Source organism: Pogoniulus pusillus, chromosome 6, assembly GCF_015220805.1.
Source record: "Pogoniulus pusillus isolate bPogPus1 chromosome 6, bPogPus1.pri, whole genome shotgun sequence".
Classification (NCBI taxonomy): Eukaryota; Metazoa; Chordata; class Aves; order Piciformes; family Lybiidae; genus Pogoniulus; species Pogoniulus pusillus.
The window spans coordinates 15,322,057-15,343,437 of NC_087269.1; the positions used below are offsets into that span (position 1 = coordinate 15,322,057).

Sequence of the window (21,381 nt, forward strand, 5' to 3'; positions counted from 1 at the left end):
TGTGAGGGTGGCAGGGAGCTGCTGTGATCCTTCAGCAGCTGCACAGTCTGCAAGGATCTCAGATGTTGTGTGCAACCATATCTAGGAGCTATGGAGCATCACCTCTTTCTCACCTGCACCATGAGGCTTGCTAGAAAGCAGCTGACCGGTTCACCAGGAAGCTGCTTGTGGTGGTGCTGGCACAGACAAACCAGGGCAGGCTTTTTCAGCCCTGTGCCCCAGCTAGGCCACAGCCCTAGTCTGTCCTCGGCCAGCAACGAACGCAAGCCCCGTGGCTGCCCGCATTGCCTGTGCCACCCATCCGGCCCCGCCGCCTCATCCTTTCATCGCAGCCGCAAGCCGCGGTTCGAAGAGCTCCGCAGCAGCAGCGGGCACGAGTGCCATGAGTGCTGCCCCAGCCGGCTCCGGAGCCGGGCTCCGCGGCGCAGGCCGGCTGCTCCTCGCTGAGCCCCAGGAAGGAAGCAGAGCAAAGCCGCCTGCTGCAGACACCTTCCCCTGCCGGGGGTCTGGGCAGGCCGCGGCAGCAGCGCGGGGTGCGGCCCCCAAAATTCCTCCGGTGCCCCTAGAGGCAGCGGGTGTCTGCCTGCCCAGCTAGCGCAGCCAGCGCCGCTGCTCCCTAGTGTGTCACGTTAACGGGAGGGGAAACCCGGGAGGAGGGGTCCCCTTCCCTCCTGCATCTCTGCGTCTACCGTGCTCGCCCCGCCACGCAGCACTCTGCCCTCGGCCGCTTGCCCCGGCTGCTGGGTAGTGCCTGGAGGAGGAAGGGCAGCGCTGGCACCGGGGCTGCCCGTGGCGGGCTCAGCGGGAACGCGATGAGGAACAGGAACGCCTTCGTGCCAAAGGGGTGCCAGCGCGGCGTGGGCAGCCGCCGAGGCTTCCCGGAGCGCCGGGAGACTGCGGACGCCGCCGCCGCACTACAGGTCCCGGCGCTCCCCGCGGCGGGCGGGACGGGGCGGGCCTCATGCGCCGGAAGCGGCGGCGGCGACGCGGCACGGAGCGGCGGGGGATCCGGCGAGGCCACTGGTAACAGCGGGGTCTGGCAGGCGGCAGGGCCGAGAGCAGCCCGGCCTGGCCCAGCACGGCGCTCGGGGCAGGGGCACAGCAGCACGGGGCCCTGGGCCACACGCTGCGCCTCCTGTCTCGCAGTCCCCTACCCCATGTCCCTGCTCTGACCCTCTACACCCACCCCCCACCCCCGGCATGTGACTGCTTGTCCCCCATGCCGGTATCCCACCCCTGACCCTTGCCTCATGTCCTAGCCCCAAACCCCAGCCCCTCTCCCAAATCTGCCCTCGTCTCCGCTGACGGGCAGCCCCCAGAACACCTGGGTGACCTGGCACCCTGCAGGCTCCATGTGGCTTTCCCCAACTTAGCGAGACAGGGCCCACGCTCAAAGGAAGGGAGTTCCATGGCATCTCCGGGCTCTCGCTGCACCAGGCTCCCATGGCTCCTAAAACATGTGCTTGGTGTTCCCAGGTGCTAGGCGCTGGGTTTTTCACCAGTACCTCATGTCTTCGGTGTCACATCCTTCACACTGAGGGCGGGGCTCTGCATGCTACCCACTGTGAGGCTGTTGCAGCGCCGGGGTGGGCCATGGCATGATGCCAGTGACCAGCTTCAGCCCCTTGCATAATTTGGGGTCGTCATCTGGGTCACCTGCTTTCTGATCTCAATGTAATGTGGACTTCTGGGCCTTGCTTTCCAGGCTGCTTTTGCCCACCAAATCCCTGCTTTGGGTTGTTTTACTGTAATTTTTCCTGGACTGGGCCTTGTCTGCTTTCTGCCTAGGTTCTTTGGATGCTTTGGATGTCTGCTCTGGCCAGTGTTTGCAGCCCCTCTCTGCTCAGTGTCAGCAAATTCAATTACAGTTTTTTATTGAAGTTAAAGTTTGGGAGACATAAACCAATACTCTGAAGTTCATCTAAGTTACCTGTTGCATGCCTTGTCCAAAAGCTCTGCTCAGCTCTGAAGTAACTTCCACTGGGCAAACCAATGTCCTTCACCTGCGAGCCCATTATGGTGGATGCTCAGGCTCCTTCTTCTGTGTTCTGTGCTGGGGATGGGCACAGGATAAACCCAGCGCCAGGTGTAGTGCCCTTTTTTCCACAGAAAATCAGCACCTGGTTTGCTCTGCCCATCACCTGGGCCCCAGGTTCTTCCTGGTGCTGCCTGTGTGTCAGCAGGCCGTGCTAGCCAGGTGACTGAGACAACGTGGACATGCTGGGTTTGCTTTCCCTGCTCTGCCTCATTTGCATTTTTCTGGTTAAAAACAGTTATTTTGCTCTTTTGAGTCATCTTTATTTTTGAGCCATCATTAATTTTCTCTCCCTGCTTGTTTATTAATAGACCTTTTCATTTTTGTGCTGATTCTGCCTGGGTATATTTGTGAAGTCCTTTGTGTTCCCCTCGGTGCTCCAAATGTTAACTCCTTCTGCTGGTTTGTCGTCCCTTTTCCCTCTCTGCAGCTGCGAGGGGACACTATTGACTTACAAATCCTCCTGCTATCTGAAATGTTTCCCCTTTTTCTTCCCCATATCTCCTTTCTCAAAAGATGAGGAGATCTGTGTCAGATATCTCCTAAGAGCATCGCAAATGAAATGCGTGAATGAAATCTCTCTCTTTTCTCAGCGCCTTTGATACCTTCACTGCCTCCTCACATAGCCACTGTTTGCTCCGGCTGCTGGAGAGCATCTTTCTTCTGGCAACAGGGGACAGGGACATCTTAAAGCCTGAAGGGCTGAAGGCAGATGTCGGATGGCATGTGGCTTTTGGATCCTTGAAGCACTTTGCTTTGCCTTGTGCCAGCAGCTCTGAGTTCTTACCATTGTTCTGCCTCTCCCCACCAGGTGCCCAGGTCATTCCTTTCTGCATGATCTGGGGGAGGCTGATTTTTATCTCTGCTGAGAGCAGGAGAGGTCCAAGGTAGCCAAAACCTGTGAAAATCCTTACGTGGCCTGCTGAGTGCTAGTGCTGTGCAGTCGGTGAGTGTGCCATGGCACGTGCCTGGCATGGGTTCCCCAGTGGGGCTGTTTAGCATCTCCTTGTGTCTGCCTTTTTGTTGGTCTTGTTTGTACGAGCTTTTTTTCCCTGCCACAGAGCCCAATCTGCAGCAGGCTGTAAAGAGTGACATTGTGGGTGTGCGAGCTGCATGGCAAGGCTGCGTGCAGTCCCTCAGGGCCCTTGGTCCCTTGCTGCCATCCTTGTTCTCTGTGAAGGCTTTAAGATTATCTGCTCTATCGACAGGCATATGGATTGAGTGGAATTAGAAACCTCGAAGGCTAAAAATACAACTCCCTGCCAGGAAATGCGGCAGCCTGCTGGGAGGGCGCTGGGTGGCACCAAAACTTTTCCGGGAACTGGCATGCTCCATGTGAGCCCTGCAGCTCAGTGTTCATGCCCATACCCAGCTTCTCTGCATGGGACTGTGGCTGGAATCTTTGCCTGCAGTGGGAGAAGGCAGTAGAAGCTTTGGCTTTGCCATTGGAGATGTACTGAAAGTGTCCTCACTTGCTGGGCAGGGATTGAGAGGTGGAGGGATTTGGTTATGCACTGTGCAGGGTGAAGTAGGGTCAGTGATGGGATCAGCCTTGTCTTCTTGTTTGTGGAGTCCTTCCCTGGACAGGAGAGAGATAGAAATCAGAAAATGCTGCTGTCTGTGCTACATATGTTTGCTAGAGGAGAAAGTCAGGTTAGCACATTGTCTGGGCAGCTGCTTTGAAACCTGACAAACTTGTGCTGTGAGCACAATTTCCCCATGAACAGCGTGCTTCTGGGAATGGTGTGAAGGGAGTCTGTGCTATGAGAAGCTCTGGCCGCCTCCTTGCTGATGCTCCAGCATCTCCCTGGCCATGCCAGGCTGTGTCATGATGGGCTGATGGGCATTATCTGCCAGGCCTCTGGGCAGTGATCCCAGAGTCACTTTTACCATGGTACAGTGGTATGCCCAGTCCAAGTCTACCTTTGGTCCTGCAATGCTGAGCTGTTTGGCTAACTGGGTCTGAAAAGCAGGGCAGCACCCATGGTGGCATAGGCTCATCTAGGAATGCACTGCTCATAGCTGCCTAGCGTTGTGGGCTATGGTTGGTCCTGGAGCCTGGAAGTGGCAGGATTGCTCTGCCCAGTGTAGTGTGAATGAGACCCAAAGCCAGGGCTGTTGCTCTGCCTCCCAGAGCATGAAATCAGGTGGTGCTGACGCGTGGCCATGGCATCGATGAAGTGTGTAATAGGCTGGGGCAGAAGCTTTGCAGCCTGTGGGGAGAAAAACAAGTGCTGCAGCATCCCTGCCAGCATGGGCCAGCCACCACCTTGTGCTGTGTCTTGGTCTGTGGGAAGCTGCTGTTCCCCAGCAGTGTGCAGCAGGCAGAGGCAAAGCTGTGTGGGGAGAGGATACTCCTAGCACCAGCCGTCTGGTTAATGCTGTGCCATCTGCTTTTGAGGGTGAAGCAAGGTGAACAACAAGCTTTTCAGGAGCCCATAAATCCTGTGTATGAAGGCTCTTCTTGGAGGTGACTCAGGATGTGTGTGGAATGATGCTGCCCCTGGCTGGTCCCTGTGATGGAAGTTCTAGGGAAGCAGAACCTGGGGGGGTCAGTCAGTGATGCCCCATCCTCTAAAGCTGTTTGATGATGTCCCATACGTTGACTCGCTGGGCTTGACTGGGAAAAGTACTTTAGTAGAATGTGCTTTGGTGCATGCAGTTGATTGGAAATGGTGGTGCCAGAGTGGGACTCTCAGTGCCCCCTCCCATCCAGCTCCTGGGCTGCTGCTCGGTGAGAAAATGTATAATGCCTCTGTGTTGAAAAATGACTAATCCAGACCTTGGAGGGTTTGTAGGATACGTTCTTTTCTCACGGTCGATAAAGATAAAGGGGATTGTTCTGCCAGCAAAATTAGTGTATCAAAGATGGGGGGGGAAATGGCAGGAGCTGCAGGGACAGAAAAATGGTTTGGGCAGCCCTGGGACAGTTCCCAGCATCACTGTGGTGCCCACACCTGTGCCTCATGCCACAAAGGTGGGCAGGAGCGCATGTGGCACAAGGTGCAGGCATGGATACCACAGCGATGCTGGGGAGCGGTGCCCTTCCTGGGCTTGCAAACAGTTTCCAGAGAGCCGTGAGAGACCCATCCATCACAGTGAGGCAGACGTCTGTCCATCCATCAGGAGGGAAGATGATGCTGTGTGGCATGGGCAGCCCTGGCCACTTTTCCAGCCAGCGGTTGGCCTCCCCTCGCTTTCCCAGCACCGCTGCCGGCTGTCGGTGAAGGGCCATGGGGAGTGTTCGCGCCTCAGTCGGGGGCTGTGTGGAAGGGAGGCTAATGTACCGGAGGTGCCTCGGAAATGAGAGCCTTGGATGGGTTCCTGGCCCTATTGATCCGCCGGCAGTTTATGCATCCTGACATTCATAATCTCAGTCGGCGCTGATGGTCCAGATTAATGGGCCCGGGGGCTGTCCATCCGTCACTTCACATTAATTACTGAAGAGGTGTTTTTCCAGTGATTTACCTGACAGCGGCCTGTGATGAATCCCCCTGAACAGAGTGGGCAGTGATTAATCATGGGGCCCCAGCCCAGCCCCACTCTGCCTTCCCCTCAACCACAGCTCAGCCCCCCATGCCATCCGTCTCCATAAACCCTGCTTGATGCATATTTATAGGGGCAGGGGGGCTTGGCAGTGTGCAGCATGCCTGCTGCTGCCAAAGATGATGAAAAATAAATCTCTGTTGGGATGGGGCAGCAAGTGAGTGGTGCTGTGGTGTGCCTGGGTGGCAGCCATGGTCCTGTGCTGAGGTGTCCCCTGGCTGGGGTTTGGTTTCTGGTCCTCCATCGCTGCTGTGGGCTTCTCCATGGTTTTTAGTGCACAGATGCTGCAAGTGCTGTGTAGTCTGCTTTGAATGCCGCCACTGGCCCCTTGGCCTGGGGATCCAAGGCAGCAGGTGCTGGAACACAACAGGCACTGCAGTGATGCTGGTGGGATTTCCACGCTTCCCCCCAGCCCACTGCACCCCACTGAGGGCTGCAGCGCTGTGGGTGCTCTGGATTCCGAAGCCCATCTGCAGAGCTGCTACCACAGGGACAATGCTGGGGTTCCACTATCTGTCAATGTGTGCTAGCTGCCATGTGAGTAAGGGTGGGTGCCAGGCTGGGACCCTGGTTCACCAACCTGGGCAGGGGCTGTTGGGATGCAGGATGGGCAGTGACACTGTCTCTCCTTGGCAGGCAGCAGTGGCACCATGCAGCAGGAGGCAGGTGGCAGCCGGCCACGCCACAGGAAACCTGACATGGCCCTCTACGTGCCAAAGGCACGACGGGAGAGAGCAGCGCAAGTGGCAGGTGACACGCTGGTTGAGCATCGCCAAGAGCTTGAGAACCACCACCTGGCACAGGACACCAGTCAGGGCAGTGGTGAGAGACAGAAGAGAAGCCCCCATGCCAGGACACAAATGGGCAGAGTGGCAAGAAAGGAGAGCAAGATACAAGCCAGTACAAAAGAGCCACAGGCAGCCTCTTCTGGGCACTGCCAGAGACCAGGAGGCAGCTTCTCTGTGGTGCCAGAGGACCTGGGGGTATCACCCAGTGTTTGTGAGCCATGCCTGAATCCAGCTGTTGCCCAGCCCTTGGATGAGCAGGACAAAGCGTCCCATGATGAAGGATTTGGGGAGCTCAGCCATAGCCACCAGATGATGAGGACTCAGTCTCCATCTCCACCAAGTGTCCACTCCGGGACCACAGAGGCTATCACTGAGCCTAGGGGTGGCCTTGCAAGCCCAGCACTCCCTGATAGCCCAGTGCCAGCATCTCAGACAGGGCTGAGTGGCACGTCGGAGCATTTAGGGGACAGCACCCTGGATCCAGCTGGGCACCTCTCCCAGTCCTCAGGAGAAGGTGTCCTGCAGCTGGCAGAGCTGGGCAACCAGCGCAGTGTGCCTGGTCTGTCATGTGAGGTTGCATGTCCAAAAACCCAGGAGAAGAGGAGGATTGAGGGGTACCTCCTGGCAGGGCAGAGCAAGAGCTGTGCTGCTGGGCTGCCAGAGGAGGGCTGGGAAGGCATGACTGAGCTTGCCAGAGAGAGTGCCTTGGATACACCAGGAGCAGCCAGCTGTGAACCCAAGTGCTCTAGGGGTGGCACAGGCCAAGCAACAGTGCTTCCAGGGGAGAGCACCCTAAACCAGGGCATTGTTATCTCATCCCAGCTCCCACCTGGCAAGGAGGAGAGCAGTGCTGGTGCTGGGGATCCCAGTGGGGAGGGTGACCTGGTGCCTGCTGCAGAGGGAATGGGCAGCACCTCTGCCTGCACAGGTGGCACCATCAGGACTGAGAGTGTTTCACTTGGTGCTGGTGAGGAACTGCTGAGAAGCATGCGGGAGAGTGCACCCATGGAGAGCCACGAGCACCCGTTGCCCCTGGAGCTGCTGTGCCATGGTGTAGAGGGGCTCTCACCTATGGCCTGGGCAGAGGAGCTAGCCCAGAAAGACAGGAACATGAACTCACCACAGCCGCATTGGTGTGGCCAGAAGGCTGAGGAAGAAGAGGGAGGTCTCCACGGCAGCTCCCCAAAGGCAGAAAAGACCAGTGCTGGGTCTCTCAGTCAGGCCAGCCCAGGAGCTGAGGAGAGCTGGGATGCCTTATTCAACGACGATGGGGACTGCCTGGACCCACGTCTGCTGGAGGAGGTATGTCTGGCGAGCAGAGCCTGCAGGGGTTTGTGGGGATGGCGGCTGCTGGTTGCTGGAGTGTGGGGACAGAGTCTCTGGGGGTTGTCTGTCCTGGTGTCCTCTGGGGCTGCATCTGTCTGCATCTGGTTGTGCTGCCTGCTGTCACTCTCAATCATCCTCATGGACACAAGCTACCTGCAATACCAAAACAGCTGGGACTTCCACCTTACCCCCAGACTGGGTCCTGTCCTGCAGTGCTGCTGAAGGCTTGTGGAGATCTGCCTACAGTACATGAAGTGCACTGGTAAAACCTGCCAATGTGCCGTAAGCTGCAACTGTACCCTTGTGAAACTGGGGCTGGTGATAAAGAAGTGGGCTGAGGCATATGGGCTCCCACTGAAGTAGCAGTGGAGTTTCCTCAGAACTACAGCTCCCTAATCAGCTGTGGCTCGTCTTCATCCCCTGCTGCATGTGTGTGGCTGGATTTGCTACAATTAGTGGCATTTCCCTGCTGTCTGCATGGAAAGCTCAACTCTGCAGTGAGGCTGGGTGTCCCTTATTGCATTTTAAATCAGTTGTGTCAAACTGGTAATTTTCCAAACGACATTAATGTGCCCAAAGTAACAAACAGTGCCAATATTGTTACAGTCAGTGTTTGTCCACCTCAGGCTGGAAGCAGTGTGTGAAGTGGTGGATAGGTTTTATTAGTGGCTGCTGGGAAGGGATGAGATTAACTCAAGATTTCTTTCTGAGGGGCACCTTGTCCTTGTGGCTGTGCTCAGGCTGGTGTGCCCTTGTTAACCTGGCATGGGCCCGGGACGGAGTGTAGGGCACACAGAGCTTACCTCTGGGGCTGCTCAAAGGGTGATGTGGAAGAGCTTTGGGCACTCCGTCTCTGGCTGGTTGTGCTCCCCACAGCTGTAGTCCCCCACTCTCCATCTGGGAAGTTGGGTTGGGCATTAGTGTGAGGAGGACAGCACTGCTGCTCTGACAGCAGCTGCTCTATGTGGTGCTGGCTTTCTATGCACTAGAAGGAGGGGCACATTTTAGTCGTCAGGCATAGTGGAGCAGCTGCCTGGCTGTACTGGGGAAGCAGACCAGGGAGGGCCTGTATTATGGTGCAGCCTGGTTGTGCCATGCACCATTGGTGCTAACTGAACACCACTGAAGCATCCACATTAGCGTCTTCATGCACAAGCTCTGAGCAAAGTTTGAGTGCTCTGGTGAGCTTCCTAAAATGGGTGAATAAGAAATGAAAAAGGGATTTGTCAATTAAAATTGCTATCTTCATCCCCCTGCAGGTTCCCATGTCGAGCCCTTTGAGCTCTCAGCAGGCAGATGGGGCTGTTTGGAGGGGATGCAGGCTCTCGGGAAGTTGAAACTTTTGTTAATTAACAAAAAGGACAAGAAAATTAGTAGCGTTCATCCGCACAACTGAATCCTTATGCACTGCAGATAGCCAGCAGAGAGCAAGATTTATGACGTTCTGTGTGGAGGAGAGATTTCTGATAGGGAACGGCTCTTTAATCTATCAGGAGAAAACACCATAGCAAGATCCATTGGCTTGAAGCTGAAAGTGGACAAATTCAGAGTAGAAATCAGTTTGAACACAGAGGATAATTAAGCACTGCAACCATTTCCTTGCAGGCTTGGTGGACTTCCCATCAGCCAGCATGGTGTGCCAGGGCCCATGGTATGTGTGTGCTGGGGGTGATGGCATGGCATGAGTGTGCTGGGGGCCACGGGGCGTGTGTGCTGGGGCCACGGGGCGTGTGTGCTGGGGGCCACGGGGCGTGTGTGCTGGGGGCCACGGGGCGTGTGTGCTGGGGCCACGGGGCGTGTGTGCTGGGGCCAGGGGGCGTGTGTGCTGGGGACAATGGTGTGTGAGTGCTGGCGCACACCTTCCCTCCAGCTCTGGCGGTGTGCTCTCGGCCAGAGATCAGGAGGGTGAGTGAGTGGCCACAGGCCCTTCTAATGTGCTCCAGCAAGGGTGCATCTTTAGAGAGCAGTGAAGCATGATGCACAGGCTTCATTTCCTGCCTCCACCGTCTGTCAGCAGACCCTTCCCAGTGCCAGGTGCCTGTGAGGGCTGGGGGCCGTACCGCATCTCCTCCTTCGTGCCCTGCCTTATGACTGGAAGGCTGTGGGCACCCTGTGTGCCCAGGCTGGCAGCATGGGAGGACCTGTTGAGCTGTGCCTGCCGCGCAGCTGAGCCCACCTGCCAGACGGCTCCTGTCCTTGCCGCCCCGCCACACTCGGTGATTTGTGAAGGTCAAGGACCGCTCCGGCACTCTGCACTCCTGCTCTCTAATCATCCTTCCGGCGCCTGGCACTACCCGATGCTCTGCTCCCTCAAGCGGCACCGCAGGGCTTCACCCTGCCTGCCGTGAGTGGCTGGGGAGGTGCTGGATGAGTGTGCTGCCCCGCAGGGATGTGCTTAGTTAGCGGGTGATAGTGGCAGGGCAGGCGACTCTGCTAGTACTTCTGGCCTGTCCCGTGAACTCCATAACTCAGCTCTACCTTCCACCAGTACCCAGCCGCCCTGGTTGCACCCCCTCACCTGCCGCGAATCCATCTTCCCCATAAAATTGTCGGAATGAGCACTTTTTATTGACTGAGCTGGCTGGGATTTATGGTCTCTAACCTTCCAGCCGTGGTGTGCTCTGCTATGAGCACTTGGAGGATCGAGCTGGGAACCTGCCTGAGTTATGTACCTGCTACCCGGCACCACGCCAGCCCCACGCTCTAGGGGCTACTGGGGAGCTGCCGGCAGCTTCAGGCAGTGCTTGGCCCAACGTCTTGCCTGGATCAGGGCTGTGAATCCCTTCAGCTGCCCACATGGTGCAGTTGGGAAAGCAGAGTTGTAGCAAGTGGTACCCACCTGTACTGATGCTGCAAGGCGGAGAGGAGCAGGGGGTGGCTGCACTCCTCTGTCATGGCAACGGGAGACAAACAGGAGAGGAAATGAGACAGCACTAAAGCCATCCTCTTTTAGGGCTGGAGGAAGTGCCTCTCTGTGAGATACTAAGTGCATACAACCCGTTTAGCTTAATGAGAAGGGACTTGATCATGTGAGCAAAAGCCATTGTGGGGAGGGCACTGGGGACTGAGGGCTTTTTAATCCAGTGGAGAGACAGAACAAGAACTACTGACTGGAATCCCAAAGCCAGGTAAATTCAAATGAGAAATAAGGCATACATTTTTTTTTAGCAGCACAAGTGATTGACCACCGGAATCTGCTCCTCATGGAAGCATTGGCTTTTCCTTCCTGGCATCTGGGGTGCCAGCATGCTGCTCTGGTGCATATACTGCAGTCAGAGCATGCTGAGTCTGGTGCTCCTGCATGGTAGGCAGATGTCAGTCTTTCCTCCTGGCCTTGCTGTCATGCTGCTTGTTGTTCCCCAAGTGTATTATTTTGGATCAGTACAGAGCAGGAGGGGTGTGCTTGGGGAGCGCACATGCTGTCTCTCTGGTGCCTTTCCTACCACATCTCTGGTGGGATTGCGGAGCATGGCAAGTGAAGAAGTGCTGGTGATGGGAAAAGCCTGTGCATGGTGTGGGGGGCCCAGTTAATATCTCCTAATATCTCAATGGAATGGATCCATCTGCAGTGATGGAGAGGGTGCAGGGGCCAGACCATGTCATGAGGAACACTTGCCGTGGATCAATAGTTGGTGTGGGCTGGACAGGCATGGGTTGCTCAGTGTTGTCTGTCTTCTACCCCTGCAGCTCTCAGGGGGTTACAAGCACCGTGAGAGTCAGCAGTCACCCCGCTTCGACTACTACAGGGCTGAGCCCAGCCCACCAGACCTCAGTGACGCTGAGCTGCCCCATGTCATCGAGATCTATGATTTCCCCTCGGATTTCCGCACCGAGGACCTGATGCGTGTTTTCTGCAGCTATCAGTGAGTATGCTGGCAAGGCTCTGTCCCCAGTGCTGGAGTCCCCAGCCTGGGCTCTGCTCTGGACCCTTGTCTACCTGGTGCTGGTTCCTTACTGTGCTTCTCTCTCTCTGGCAGGAAAAAAGGCTTTGATATTAAGTGGGTGGATGATACACATGCCCTGGGCATCTTCTCCAGCCCCATAACAGGTACTTCTCCCAGTTTGGCTGGGGATAGGCAGAGGGGAGGCATCTCTGTCTCTCCTGTGGCGGAATTCTGGGCATGGAGCTGGCCCCACATGCAGATGCCACTGCTCTCTCCCTGCAGCATCTGATGCCCTCAGCACCAAGCACCTGATGGTGAAGACACGCCCTCTTTCCCAGGGTACCCGTGCCTCTAAAGCCAAAGCCAGGGCATATGCTGGTAAGTAATGCTGCCTTGTGCTGTGGCGTTTGTGCTGCGGCATCTTCATTCCCGTGGCTGGGGAGGAATGGAGCAGCCAGAATGGCTCCACAGCACTTAAGTGCTGCAGCTTGTCGGCTGTCCCATCCCTCCTGGGATGCCTCTACTTATGTTCCCCATCTCTGCTCACCCAGACTACCTGCAGCCAGCCAAGGAGCGCCCTGAAACATCAGCTGCCCTGGCCAGGCGGCTAGTGATTGGTGCCCTGGGGGTACGCAGCAATCAGACGCCAGCCCAGCGAGATGCTGAGCGGAGGAAGCTGCAAGAAGCCCGAGGTGAGATTTGGATGCTCTGGGGTGCTGTGGTGTGGGGGTACCCTCCTTGTGGATGCTCTTTTTCACACGTTGCTAGGTAGGAGGGGACTGCATCAGGGTGGGCTCTGGCCACCTTTAGAGGAATGTAGATGGCCATGGGGTGATGAGGATATGGGATTGACTGTCTTGTCTCTACAGAGAAGAAGCGTCTGGAGAACAAGCAGCGGGAGGATGCCTGGGAGGGTCGAGACTGAGCTGGGAGGCTGCACCTTCAGTCCCACTGGGACTTCTGCTGGGGTGCTTTCCGCGGGCAGGCAGGACACCCTGCATCCAAGAGCTGGGACAGATCCTGCGCCACAAAGCAGTGGGCTGCTCCAGTGAAAAGGCTGAGCAGGACATGTGCTGTTACTGTCAGGCAGGACCTCCAGTGCTGCCTGCTGCAACAGGAGTGCCAAGAGGACACAGGGACCTCTGCAGTAAGCACATGGGTCTGTGTGGGGTGGCCCTGACCACCTGACAGCCTTGCAAGTGAGAGTTTCTGTCCTTTATTTTGCTAATAAATACCGTGTATTTTAATGTGCCTGGCTCGGCTCTGGCTCGCTGTGCTCCTATGTGCAGGGGAGTCTTGCATACCGGGGGCTTCTGCGTGCACCTACTGCTGCCAGGGAGATGTCTGCCCCTCCCAGGTGGTGGGCGTCTCCCGTGGGTGGGTGGAGGGCACAGGCAGGAGGCATCGGGCAGGAATGTGCTGGCAGGGACCCTGTTTATTTCTGCAAAGCAGCTGCAGCCCCGAACAGCAGGGCCCTTGTTGGTGCACGGGCAGGGCCACGTTCCTGGCCCTGCACAGGGCTGTGATGTGGCTGCGAGGCTGGTCCTGGCGAGCTGGGAGTTTCCTGTCCTGCCCTAGGCAGGCAGGCAGGCAACTCAAACCTGCCTTTGGCTCTCTGCTTTACATCATCTCTCAACACCCAAAAAAACCCACTGGGTGCCCCAGCTTTCCTGCCCTGTAGTCCTTCCAGACTCTTGGGGCCACAGTCTGTGGGGCTCTGTCAAGGGATGGTGGTTTTCCACCTCCTTTGCCAGAGGTCTGTGTGTTTTCAGTCATTCTGCTTCACTCCAGTCTGCGCCGGGAGGCTTGCTCGTGTAGCTGCCTCGTGTCCCCTGGCTGTCCCCCAGCTTGGCGACGGTGGAGCCGGTCACGACCCCGCAGTGGTGGCTGCCTGCGCCAGCAGCTCTGCCAGCTGGGAGACATCTCAGCTGCCAATTCTGGCCACTCGTGGCTCAGCCGGTGGAAATTTGAAGACGAGAAGCTGCTCTCATGTGGAAAGCATCTTACCCACTGTCTGGCGTTGCTTGAACCCTGACCACGGTGGAGCAAGCTTCTGCCGGCACGCGCCTCACCATGGCTCCTGGCCTTGGCCCGCTCCAGCCTGTCACACCCGTCCCACCACGTGTGAGCACTGTCACGTGTGGGTACAACCTGGCCTATCCTGGCTGTGCAGGGCTGAGGCAGGTGTTTGCAACCCCCTGATGTAGTATCTGCTGGCAGGGTAGGGATGGGCACGGGTGTGCAAGGGGAGATGTGACAGCACATGGTGCTGGCTCACTGAGGGCTGGGCAGTGTGGATTGGTGACAAATACTGCCATTTATTTGGTTTTGGAACAAATGTACTAGAAACCACAGGAGGAAAGAAACATAGAAAGGGCATGCTGTCCCCACTCCGTGCCCAGGAACAAGGGCTTTGAGGGGCAGAGCAGTCCTATGCCTGCTCCTGGGGGTTGGGAAGCTTCCAGGGCAGCCTAGGAAAGCCCGGCACGATGGTTGCACATGCAGTGGCCAGTGGGCTGGCTGCTGGCCTGTACTGCCACAGAACTGGCCTGGTTCCTTTGTGTGCCTGGGGTCAGCCAGTTCAGGGCCAGGGTGCCCTGACTTGTAGGGACCACTGGTGGTGAACCAAAGTTGCTTGACACCAGCCACAGGCTGCTAGCCAGGGAACTTGTGGCTCTGGGTGGCAGGGGAAACACTGCCTGGCCAGGGAGACATTGCCTAGACTAGGGTATTCCTGGTTGAGGATTGGCTTTGTGGTCACACAGGAAGGAGCAGGGGATGATAAGGGGGTACCTCCTCTCCCGTAGCACAGCATCCCTCTCCCATCACACAACACCTTTATTGAGGACAGGATTGGTGCATGGGTGGCAAGGGCCAGGGCCTGTCCTGAGCCTGCTGGGGTAGGGGCCAGGCAGGCAGGGTGAGGTAGTTGTCCAGGGGGTGCACTGGAGCCAAGGATGTGGGAGCTCTTGAAGTACCTGGACCCCTCTCATAGGTCCTGCTCATCATTCAGGGCTGGGCATCCCTGGGTGCTCCCCACTGGCCCTGGTGCTCATTGCCATCCTCTGTGGCAGCATCAATAAATAAAAGAGTCTCCAAGTCCCTGAGCTCAGTTCGGTGCTGCTGGGGTGCAGGGAACAGGGTGAGGGAGCTGTGCTGCCCTACAGCGCTGCTGGGACTGTGCTGATGCTGGAGGAGTCACACGAGGTTGTTGGCCAAGCGCTCCTGGCGCTCCAGATCACTCACCACGTCAGCACCATAGGCATCACCTGGGGAGAGCAATGGCATGGGTGGGTGGGGAGGGACGCCCAGCTATGGCACCCCCAGCCCCACCACTTTCCTCCATCCTGCCCACTCTTCTCCCAGCCCTCCATACTTGTGTGGCAGCCATGCATCCAGATGCGCTGCCCATCGTACTTGCACTGGCACCTCATCACATTGTTGGAGAAGTCTGACTCAGCCACCTCGTGCTTGGGGTTCACAACCACCTGGAGAAAATGAAGGGCAGGGCTGGGAGACTGTTGTCCTCCTCCCCCAGAGCACAGCTGTGCTTTGCACAGAGAGGGCCATGGCACACACTGTGGGGTGCAGAGCAGCATTCCAGTGTACAGGGTGATGAGTGCTGATGGTACCCATGGAAGGCATCTGAACTCTGGTGGCTCAGTGTGCCCTCTATCCCTCCATTCTCATACCTGGAAGGTGTAGCTTCCTGGTGGTACATCGGTGATGTCAATCCACTGGCAGTCAATGTCATGGCGGTAGGTGTCCCAGCACCCCACACTCACTCCCTGCTCCCCAAAGTTGGCACAGGCAAAGCGTCGTTGCAGCCCTGCATGAGGGAGAGGAAGTGAGGGAGGGCACAGGCAGAGTCCCCCTTTGGGGAGCAGGACAGGGAAGTCACTGGTAGCTCTGCAGCTGGCACCTACCTTCAGGGCAGTTTGTGTCCTCTAGGCAAAAGCTGGCTTTGTGCCCTTCAGCCACCTTGGAGCCATTGAGCGTTAGCAGGTCATAGTGGGTGAAGACCTCAATGCTATGGAAGTGTCTGCAGGGACAGGGACTGGGCATGAGGCTGGCATCTGGCCGAGGAGCACAGGGAACAGGCGGCACCCAGAGGCTCTGAGCAAATTACAGCCTTGAAGCCAAATAAAGCCATAATGACAGTGCCAGAACGTATGCTGCCAATTACCCAAGGCGGGCCAGTCTCTGAGGGATGTGTGCCACTATACCCTGACTGGCCTCGGGAGGGGTCAACCCCCTGCCAGCCTCTGACACTCACCGGTGGCACTGGTGCCAGGTCCAGGCATGGCGCCCCATCCTGGGCCGGAAATCAGCTCTGCCCAGGTTGTGGATCTGGGAGGAGAAGCGGAGGAGGCGGCGATAGCCGTAGGGCCAGTGCATGTGATCAGCAGAGCCAGAGAGGCAGCGCTCCTCATGGGCACAATAGAGCAGCTCCAGCGGCCGGTCCTCCAGGTAGGCTGTCTCCTGCACCAGCTGGGCATTCATGACCAAGTCTGGGGCATCTGGCATGGAAGGTATCACTAGGGCTGGAGAAGGCAATCTCCAGCCCACATAGCCATTCTCTCCACTCCCTGTGCAGGGAGGCTGGGAGTGCCCCCTCCCGACAGTACCGTGTGGACTCTCAGTACTCACAAGCAGTGCATGTGACCCCCGCCGAGAAGCGTCCCCCGCCGCTGGGGCAGTGGACAGGGCCGTGGTGCTGGCACTGCTGAAGGGCCAGCTCAGTACCGGTGCAGCGCACCCCACTCATCACCACCTGGGTGGCATCGGGGCTGCCTGCCCAGTACCATGTCTCCTGGGCAGAGAAAAAGCACACGATTCTGGCCAGCCCTCACACCCTCTGTCAGTACCCACCCCACTTCTCTTGCCAGCTCCTCTTCCAGCACTGCCACCAGGGCTTGCCCCCCTGGGCTGTCCCATGCAAGACCACCCAGCTACCCCATGCCCATGCCATGTTGACACCTCTCAGCCCAGGATCTAATGTAGGATCTCACTCACCTGGAGGGCGTGGCTGGCAAAGCCCAGCCCCAGTTGCCTGCAAACGACCATGGCTTCGTTCAGCCCCCACTGTGCTCCACACACTGCACCCCACTGCAGCCGCCCTTCTACTGGCACCAGCACCTCCACCACACCCTCCTCGGGGCTGCGGCCCCCAGCCAGACGCACCTGCAGGCAGAGAAGAGATGAGTCGAAATGCTGGGCAGATGCCCATCCTTCATCCCAGTGATGCAGGCCCATGCATCTGGATGAACATCTCCCCCACATTCCTCTTCCTCTTGTCCTCCCCATAAAACCACTTTTGCCAAAGGCTCATCCTGCAGACCCCAATCAGCATGCTTTGCTCTGTGTCCCACCAAGGCTGCTCTGACCACCCATGCCAGGCACAGAGCTTGGGGGACAGGGGCTCACCTGGCTCTGGAAGTCCATGTGGGGCATGTGGCAGCGGACAGCAGCGTCAGCCTCGTGCCGGCACCTGCTCTGCTCAGCGTCCCGAAAGCGGCACTCACCCAGGGAGCGCTCGTGGCCGGTGCACTGTACTTCGCTCATGTGGATGGGCCCCAGGCCTGAAGCCGAGAGAGGATCAGTGCTCCCTGCTCCATCCCCACTCTGGAGCACAGAGGACCCCCACCCTCCTTCTCCTCATCTAGGCACTCTCCATGGGAACAGGGCTGCCAATGGCAGGAGACAATGGAGCCCTAGCCCAGTGCAGGCTGGAGGTGCCTGGACATCCCAGAATGCTCCAGCAGCACCCACTAAACCAAGGACTTTAACCATCAAGCACTTCCAAGACCATTAGTGCCCCAGGTCTCTGCCATGCTGCCCTCCTCTCACCTTGGCCCATCTGGGCTCCCACCAGGGCCTGCTTTGCCGTCCCGTAGCCCAGCTGCCGGCACACCACGCTGGCTGCAGCCAGGTCCCACTGCTTGTCACACACAGTACCCCACTGCCCATGGCGCAGCACCTCCACCCGGCCCTCACCAGCATGGGTGCCTGCTCGCAGCCGCACAGGGAGCACCTGGGCATAGGAAGCATCTGGTCAAGACACAGCCACCCACCTGCACCATGGACATGGGTGCAAACAGGGAGCCTGGGTGCTGTCCTGCTCCAGGATCCTCCATCGGCAGGACAGGGTGCAAGGCCATGTTAGATCTTACCTTTCCCGGGGAGGTCTTGCTCCTGTCCTTGCCCTTGCCCTTCTGGGAGACAGGGCCAGGAAGGCAGCTGACAATGGCATGCATGCCATGGCGGCAGGCATGCTGATTGGAACCCAATGGGGCCACTTGTATGGGGCACCAGCCCAGGTGGGGCTCTGCACCCTGGCACTGTACCCTGTGGACCCAGAAGCTGTTCTTCTGGCTAAGAGTCTTCAGGCTGTTAAAGGATAAAAGCAAGGGCCAGTGTCAGCTTTGGTGCCAGAGAATCTCCCTCACCCAGCACCAGTGCTTGGTGCCCAGCCTGCTCAGGACCAAGCCTACCTGGAGTTGGGGTCCTTCATCTTCATGTTCCAGAGCTTTCTGCAGGTGCACAGAGCAGGGAAGTCAGTGGGAGGCATACCAACCCTGCAGGGCTTCAAATCCCCCAGCTCATCATCCCTGCCTTCCCCAGCACCCTGTGCAAGAGCTGGAGTTATGGAGTCCTCCCACAACAGGGATTCATAGATGCATAGAATGGTTTGGGTTGAAAGAGCCCTTAAAGGTCACCTAGTTCAAATCCCCCCTGCCCTTCCCACTGGCAATTACCATGCCCAGGCCAACTCTGCCGTGTGCCCTGCTGGGACTGCACGACTCCTGGCATTGGCAGGGGCTCATTATAGGCTGTATTTATAGACCTAGTCTGAGGGGCTGAGAGTCACTTATGTTTCCTCTCCTCCCACCCACACTTATGCTGTCTGTGGCTGGCAACTGGTCCCGCCGCTCCCTAGCCTCTGCTGAGTCCCTCATCAAGGCCTCAAGAAGGTGACTCAGGCATGGGCAGGCCATACCAACACTCTACACATTCACACAAATGTGCATCCATTCCCCACCACACTGCAGTCTCTTGCCCTCACAGTATGTCCAACTTGGCACCCTGCCCCCCATGCCCACAGGTGTGATACAGGTCTCCCGCATCCCTACCGGTAGAAGCTGATGTTGACATGCTTCTCCCGGGGGAAGCCCAGCATCCCACAGACCACACGGCTGTTGTTCCTGGTCCAGCCAGCATCGCACACCTGCCTCCAGCGCCCGTTGTGCTTCACCTCCACAGCACCCTCCATCACTGGCATGCTAAGCTTGGCCCGTGCCAGGATGGGCTTGAGCCGCACCTCCTCCAGACTCAGCCCTGACACCTGGTGTAGTGGGCACAAGGGTGGGCACAGGGGCTCCAACATTGAGGGCAGGGTGTTCAAAATGAGGACAAGGGCAAGGCTCTGAGAGATGTACTCCAGTCCTCATTGTGTTACCCTGCTGAGCACAGGGGAACTGCATGGTCCCTGACGTACCTTTCCCGTGTGGCCAGAGGTGGTGATCTCGGGAGGGCCACCAGGAAGGCGCTGTCCGGAGCACACCACACCAGCATCCTCACTGTGACGGCAGTCACTGGTGCCCCAGCCATTGTGGATGCACTCTGCCAGGGAGCCCTCGCTGCCGCCACACCGAACATTGTCCAGCCAGATGGGACCTGAGGGAACACACTTAGGACTGGGAGTCACCGTTAGAGAGATTCCCAACTCCTTTCCCAGCACCGTGGGCATAATCCAGTGCCCACCTCAGGCTGCTCGCACCCGCAGCCCCCCGGACAGGCTTTCCCAGCGAGCGCTAAACACACCGCCCTCGCCAGCACCTCCTGCCCTGCTCACCCCCCGATTCCGCACCTGCCCCCCTACCTTCCCCTTGGCCATAGGTGGCACTATGTGTCCAGGTGATGGCTGCGGTGTAACCCAGTTGCCGGCAGGCGACGGTGGCCGCGTGGAAGTCGAAGCCATCGTCGCAGACAGTGCCCCAGCGCCCCTGATACAGGACCTCCAGCCGGCCCTCCCCGGCTGGCCCTCGCGGCCCCGCCAGCCGCAGCTGCACCTGGACTGGCTCCTGCCCGCTGGGGACCACCCAGCACAGCAGCACCGCCAGGAGCAGGATGGGGCTTGAGCCAGTAGGTATCATCATCATGGTTGTGGGAGTGGAATACCTGGGGACAGCCCAACATTGAGCCCTTAGGAACCATGGCAGGCTGGGGGGGTGCTGCTGCAGTCCCCTGCATCCCAGGAGCTGGAGCATAGTGGAGGGATATGGTGCCTCCACACATGGTGGTGACATCCCTGTCCTTGAACTGTGGGGACTGCAGGAGCTGATACCTGCCACACACAGCTGGCAGCATCCCCCACCTCGCGGCTCAGCTGCAGTCCCAACCGCCTGGCTCTCTCTGGAGTCACCCAACCCTAGCACAACCTTCCAAGGCACACACAAAGCTGACTTCTCACAGTTATGGGCAGCCCCACAAACACTGCCCTGCCCTGTGCTTCGGACTGTGGGTGGAAACCCTACACGGATTTTCATTTTATCCTCCACATCTGAATCCTGTGACAGACACCCGAGTTCCCTCCTCATCCTGCGCCCTGCCTCCGTCCCATATCACCCTACCTCTCCCCCTGCACCCCACTTAGAGCACCAGTGGATGTGCTGCACATCTCCCTCCCAGGTGCTCAAACCCCTCCCCTCCCAGGGCCATGCCCGGCACTCACCCTGGCGAGAGGTGACGGTGCGGGACACGCAGCAGTGTGAGACTGGCAGCAGCGAGGGGACGAGATGCTGGCTCGCTCAGACTCTCCTGCCGCCGAGCACCGCCTGCCGCAGCTTTTATGGTGCGGCGGGGTGGGGTGGAGGCCCGCACTGCCCAGCCAGGCTCCAGCCCCCCCCCCCCCCCCCCGCTCCGCACCGTGCCTGGAGCGTAGCTCTACCTCCTGCCCGCCCTCCAAACCCCCCCCCCCCCCCCCCCCCCCCGCCCCCGGCCTTCATCTGCCACTCTGGGACAAACGCGCCCCGGCATAAACTCCTGTACCTCTTGCCAGCTCGGGAAGTCCATGCACCCTCTGGGATAGCCCCTACATGCCGTGAGCCTACCCCCCCCCGCATCCCCCCACATAGAATTAATCCAGTGCCCCGAGCCAGGTATAACCTCCCACCCCAAGCACCATTACACCATGGGGCTGACCCCCAGACAGACAGAGCAGGGATTTTCTGGGGGTGACAAATTGCACCACTAGAGACACCCCCAAAACCCCACCTCTTTCCATCCCACAAATAGGCTCAAGTGAGCACGCAAGCATGTGGTGCCTGGGACTGCTGTACCAGGACTTGGAGGACCAGGGGCGGCTGTAGGGTAGAACCCAGATTAGGGTCCTGCTGGAGCACGAGGCATCGCCTGGGACATCCCCGAGACAGGCTAGCTTCAAGGGTCCTCAGGCACAGCCCTCCCCCATCCTCCCCCGTCACGTGGGGGCGAGGGATGCCTCTTCTATCTGCCCCGGGAACAACCTCTGGCTTGGGGTGCTGCCAGTCCCCGAGGCACTCCACTGCCCACTTGCCCTGCTGTGCCATACCGTGGGACGGAGATAAACAGGAAGCCCTGTGCCCTCGCCGTGGCCAGGGGCCGGTCAGGAATGTGCCGGTGGCTACTGGGCTGTTTGTTTGGAGTCAAAGCAGCTGGTTCCTGCCGGGAGGAGCCAGGATCAACACGGCCGGGAATAGCCCGTGAGCTCATCGCCACGTCCCGCCGGAGCCTCTAGTACCACCGGGCGTGCAGGGATGCA

General features: G+C 58.3%; 2 protein-coding genes across 4 annotated transcripts; one reads left to right on the top strand and one right to left on the bottom strand.

The window, feature by feature from the left end:
* Nucleotides 1-714: 714 nt before the first annotated feature.
* On the top strand, nt 715-12,826 carry R3HCC1L (R3H domain and coiled-coil containing 1 like). Of its 3 annotated transcripts, none has more exons than XM_064144610.1 (8): nt 951-1,023; nt 2,847-2,981; nt 6,218-7,671; nt 11,383-11,558; nt 11,673-11,743; nt 11,862-11,957; nt 12,131-12,271; nt 12,449-12,826. In XM_064144610.1, the coding sequence occupies exons 3-8, from the start codon at nt 6,232-6,234 to the stop codon at nt 12,502-12,504; spliced, it is 1,980 nt and encodes a 659-aa protein (XP_064000680.1). In that variant the 5' UTR covers nt 951-1,023; nt 2,847-2,981; nt 6,218-6,231; the 3' UTR covers nt 12,505-12,826. The 3 variants fall into 3 exon arrangements, with proteins under 3 accessions (XP_064000679.1, XP_064000680.1, XP_064000681.1); XM_064144611.1 differs by having other exon boundaries at nt 6,222-7,671; XM_064144609.1 differs by lacking the exon at nt 2,847-2,981 and having other exon boundaries at nt 715-1,023.
* Nucleotides 12,827-13,886: 1,060 nt separating this feature from the next.
* LOXL4 (lysyl oxidase like 4) lies at nt 13,887-19,738 on the bottom strand. Its single transcript, XM_064145611.1, has 14 exons — nt 19,462-19,738; nt 19,078-19,256; nt 18,713-18,924; nt 18,074-18,112; nt 17,753-17,969; nt 17,430-17,613; nt 17,007-17,161; nt 16,596-16,763; nt 16,230-16,392; nt 15,856-16,099; nt 15,506-15,621; nt 15,272-15,408; nt 14,956-15,067; nt 13,887-14,848 (listed from the first exon to the last, which is right to left on the bottom strand). Exons 1-14 carry the CDS (start codon nt 19,736-19,738, stop codon nt 14,778-14,780), a joined length of 2,274 nt encoding a protein of 757 aa, XP_064001681.1. The 3' UTR covers nt 13,887-14,777.
* Nucleotides 19,739-21,381: the final 1,643 nt, after the last annotated feature.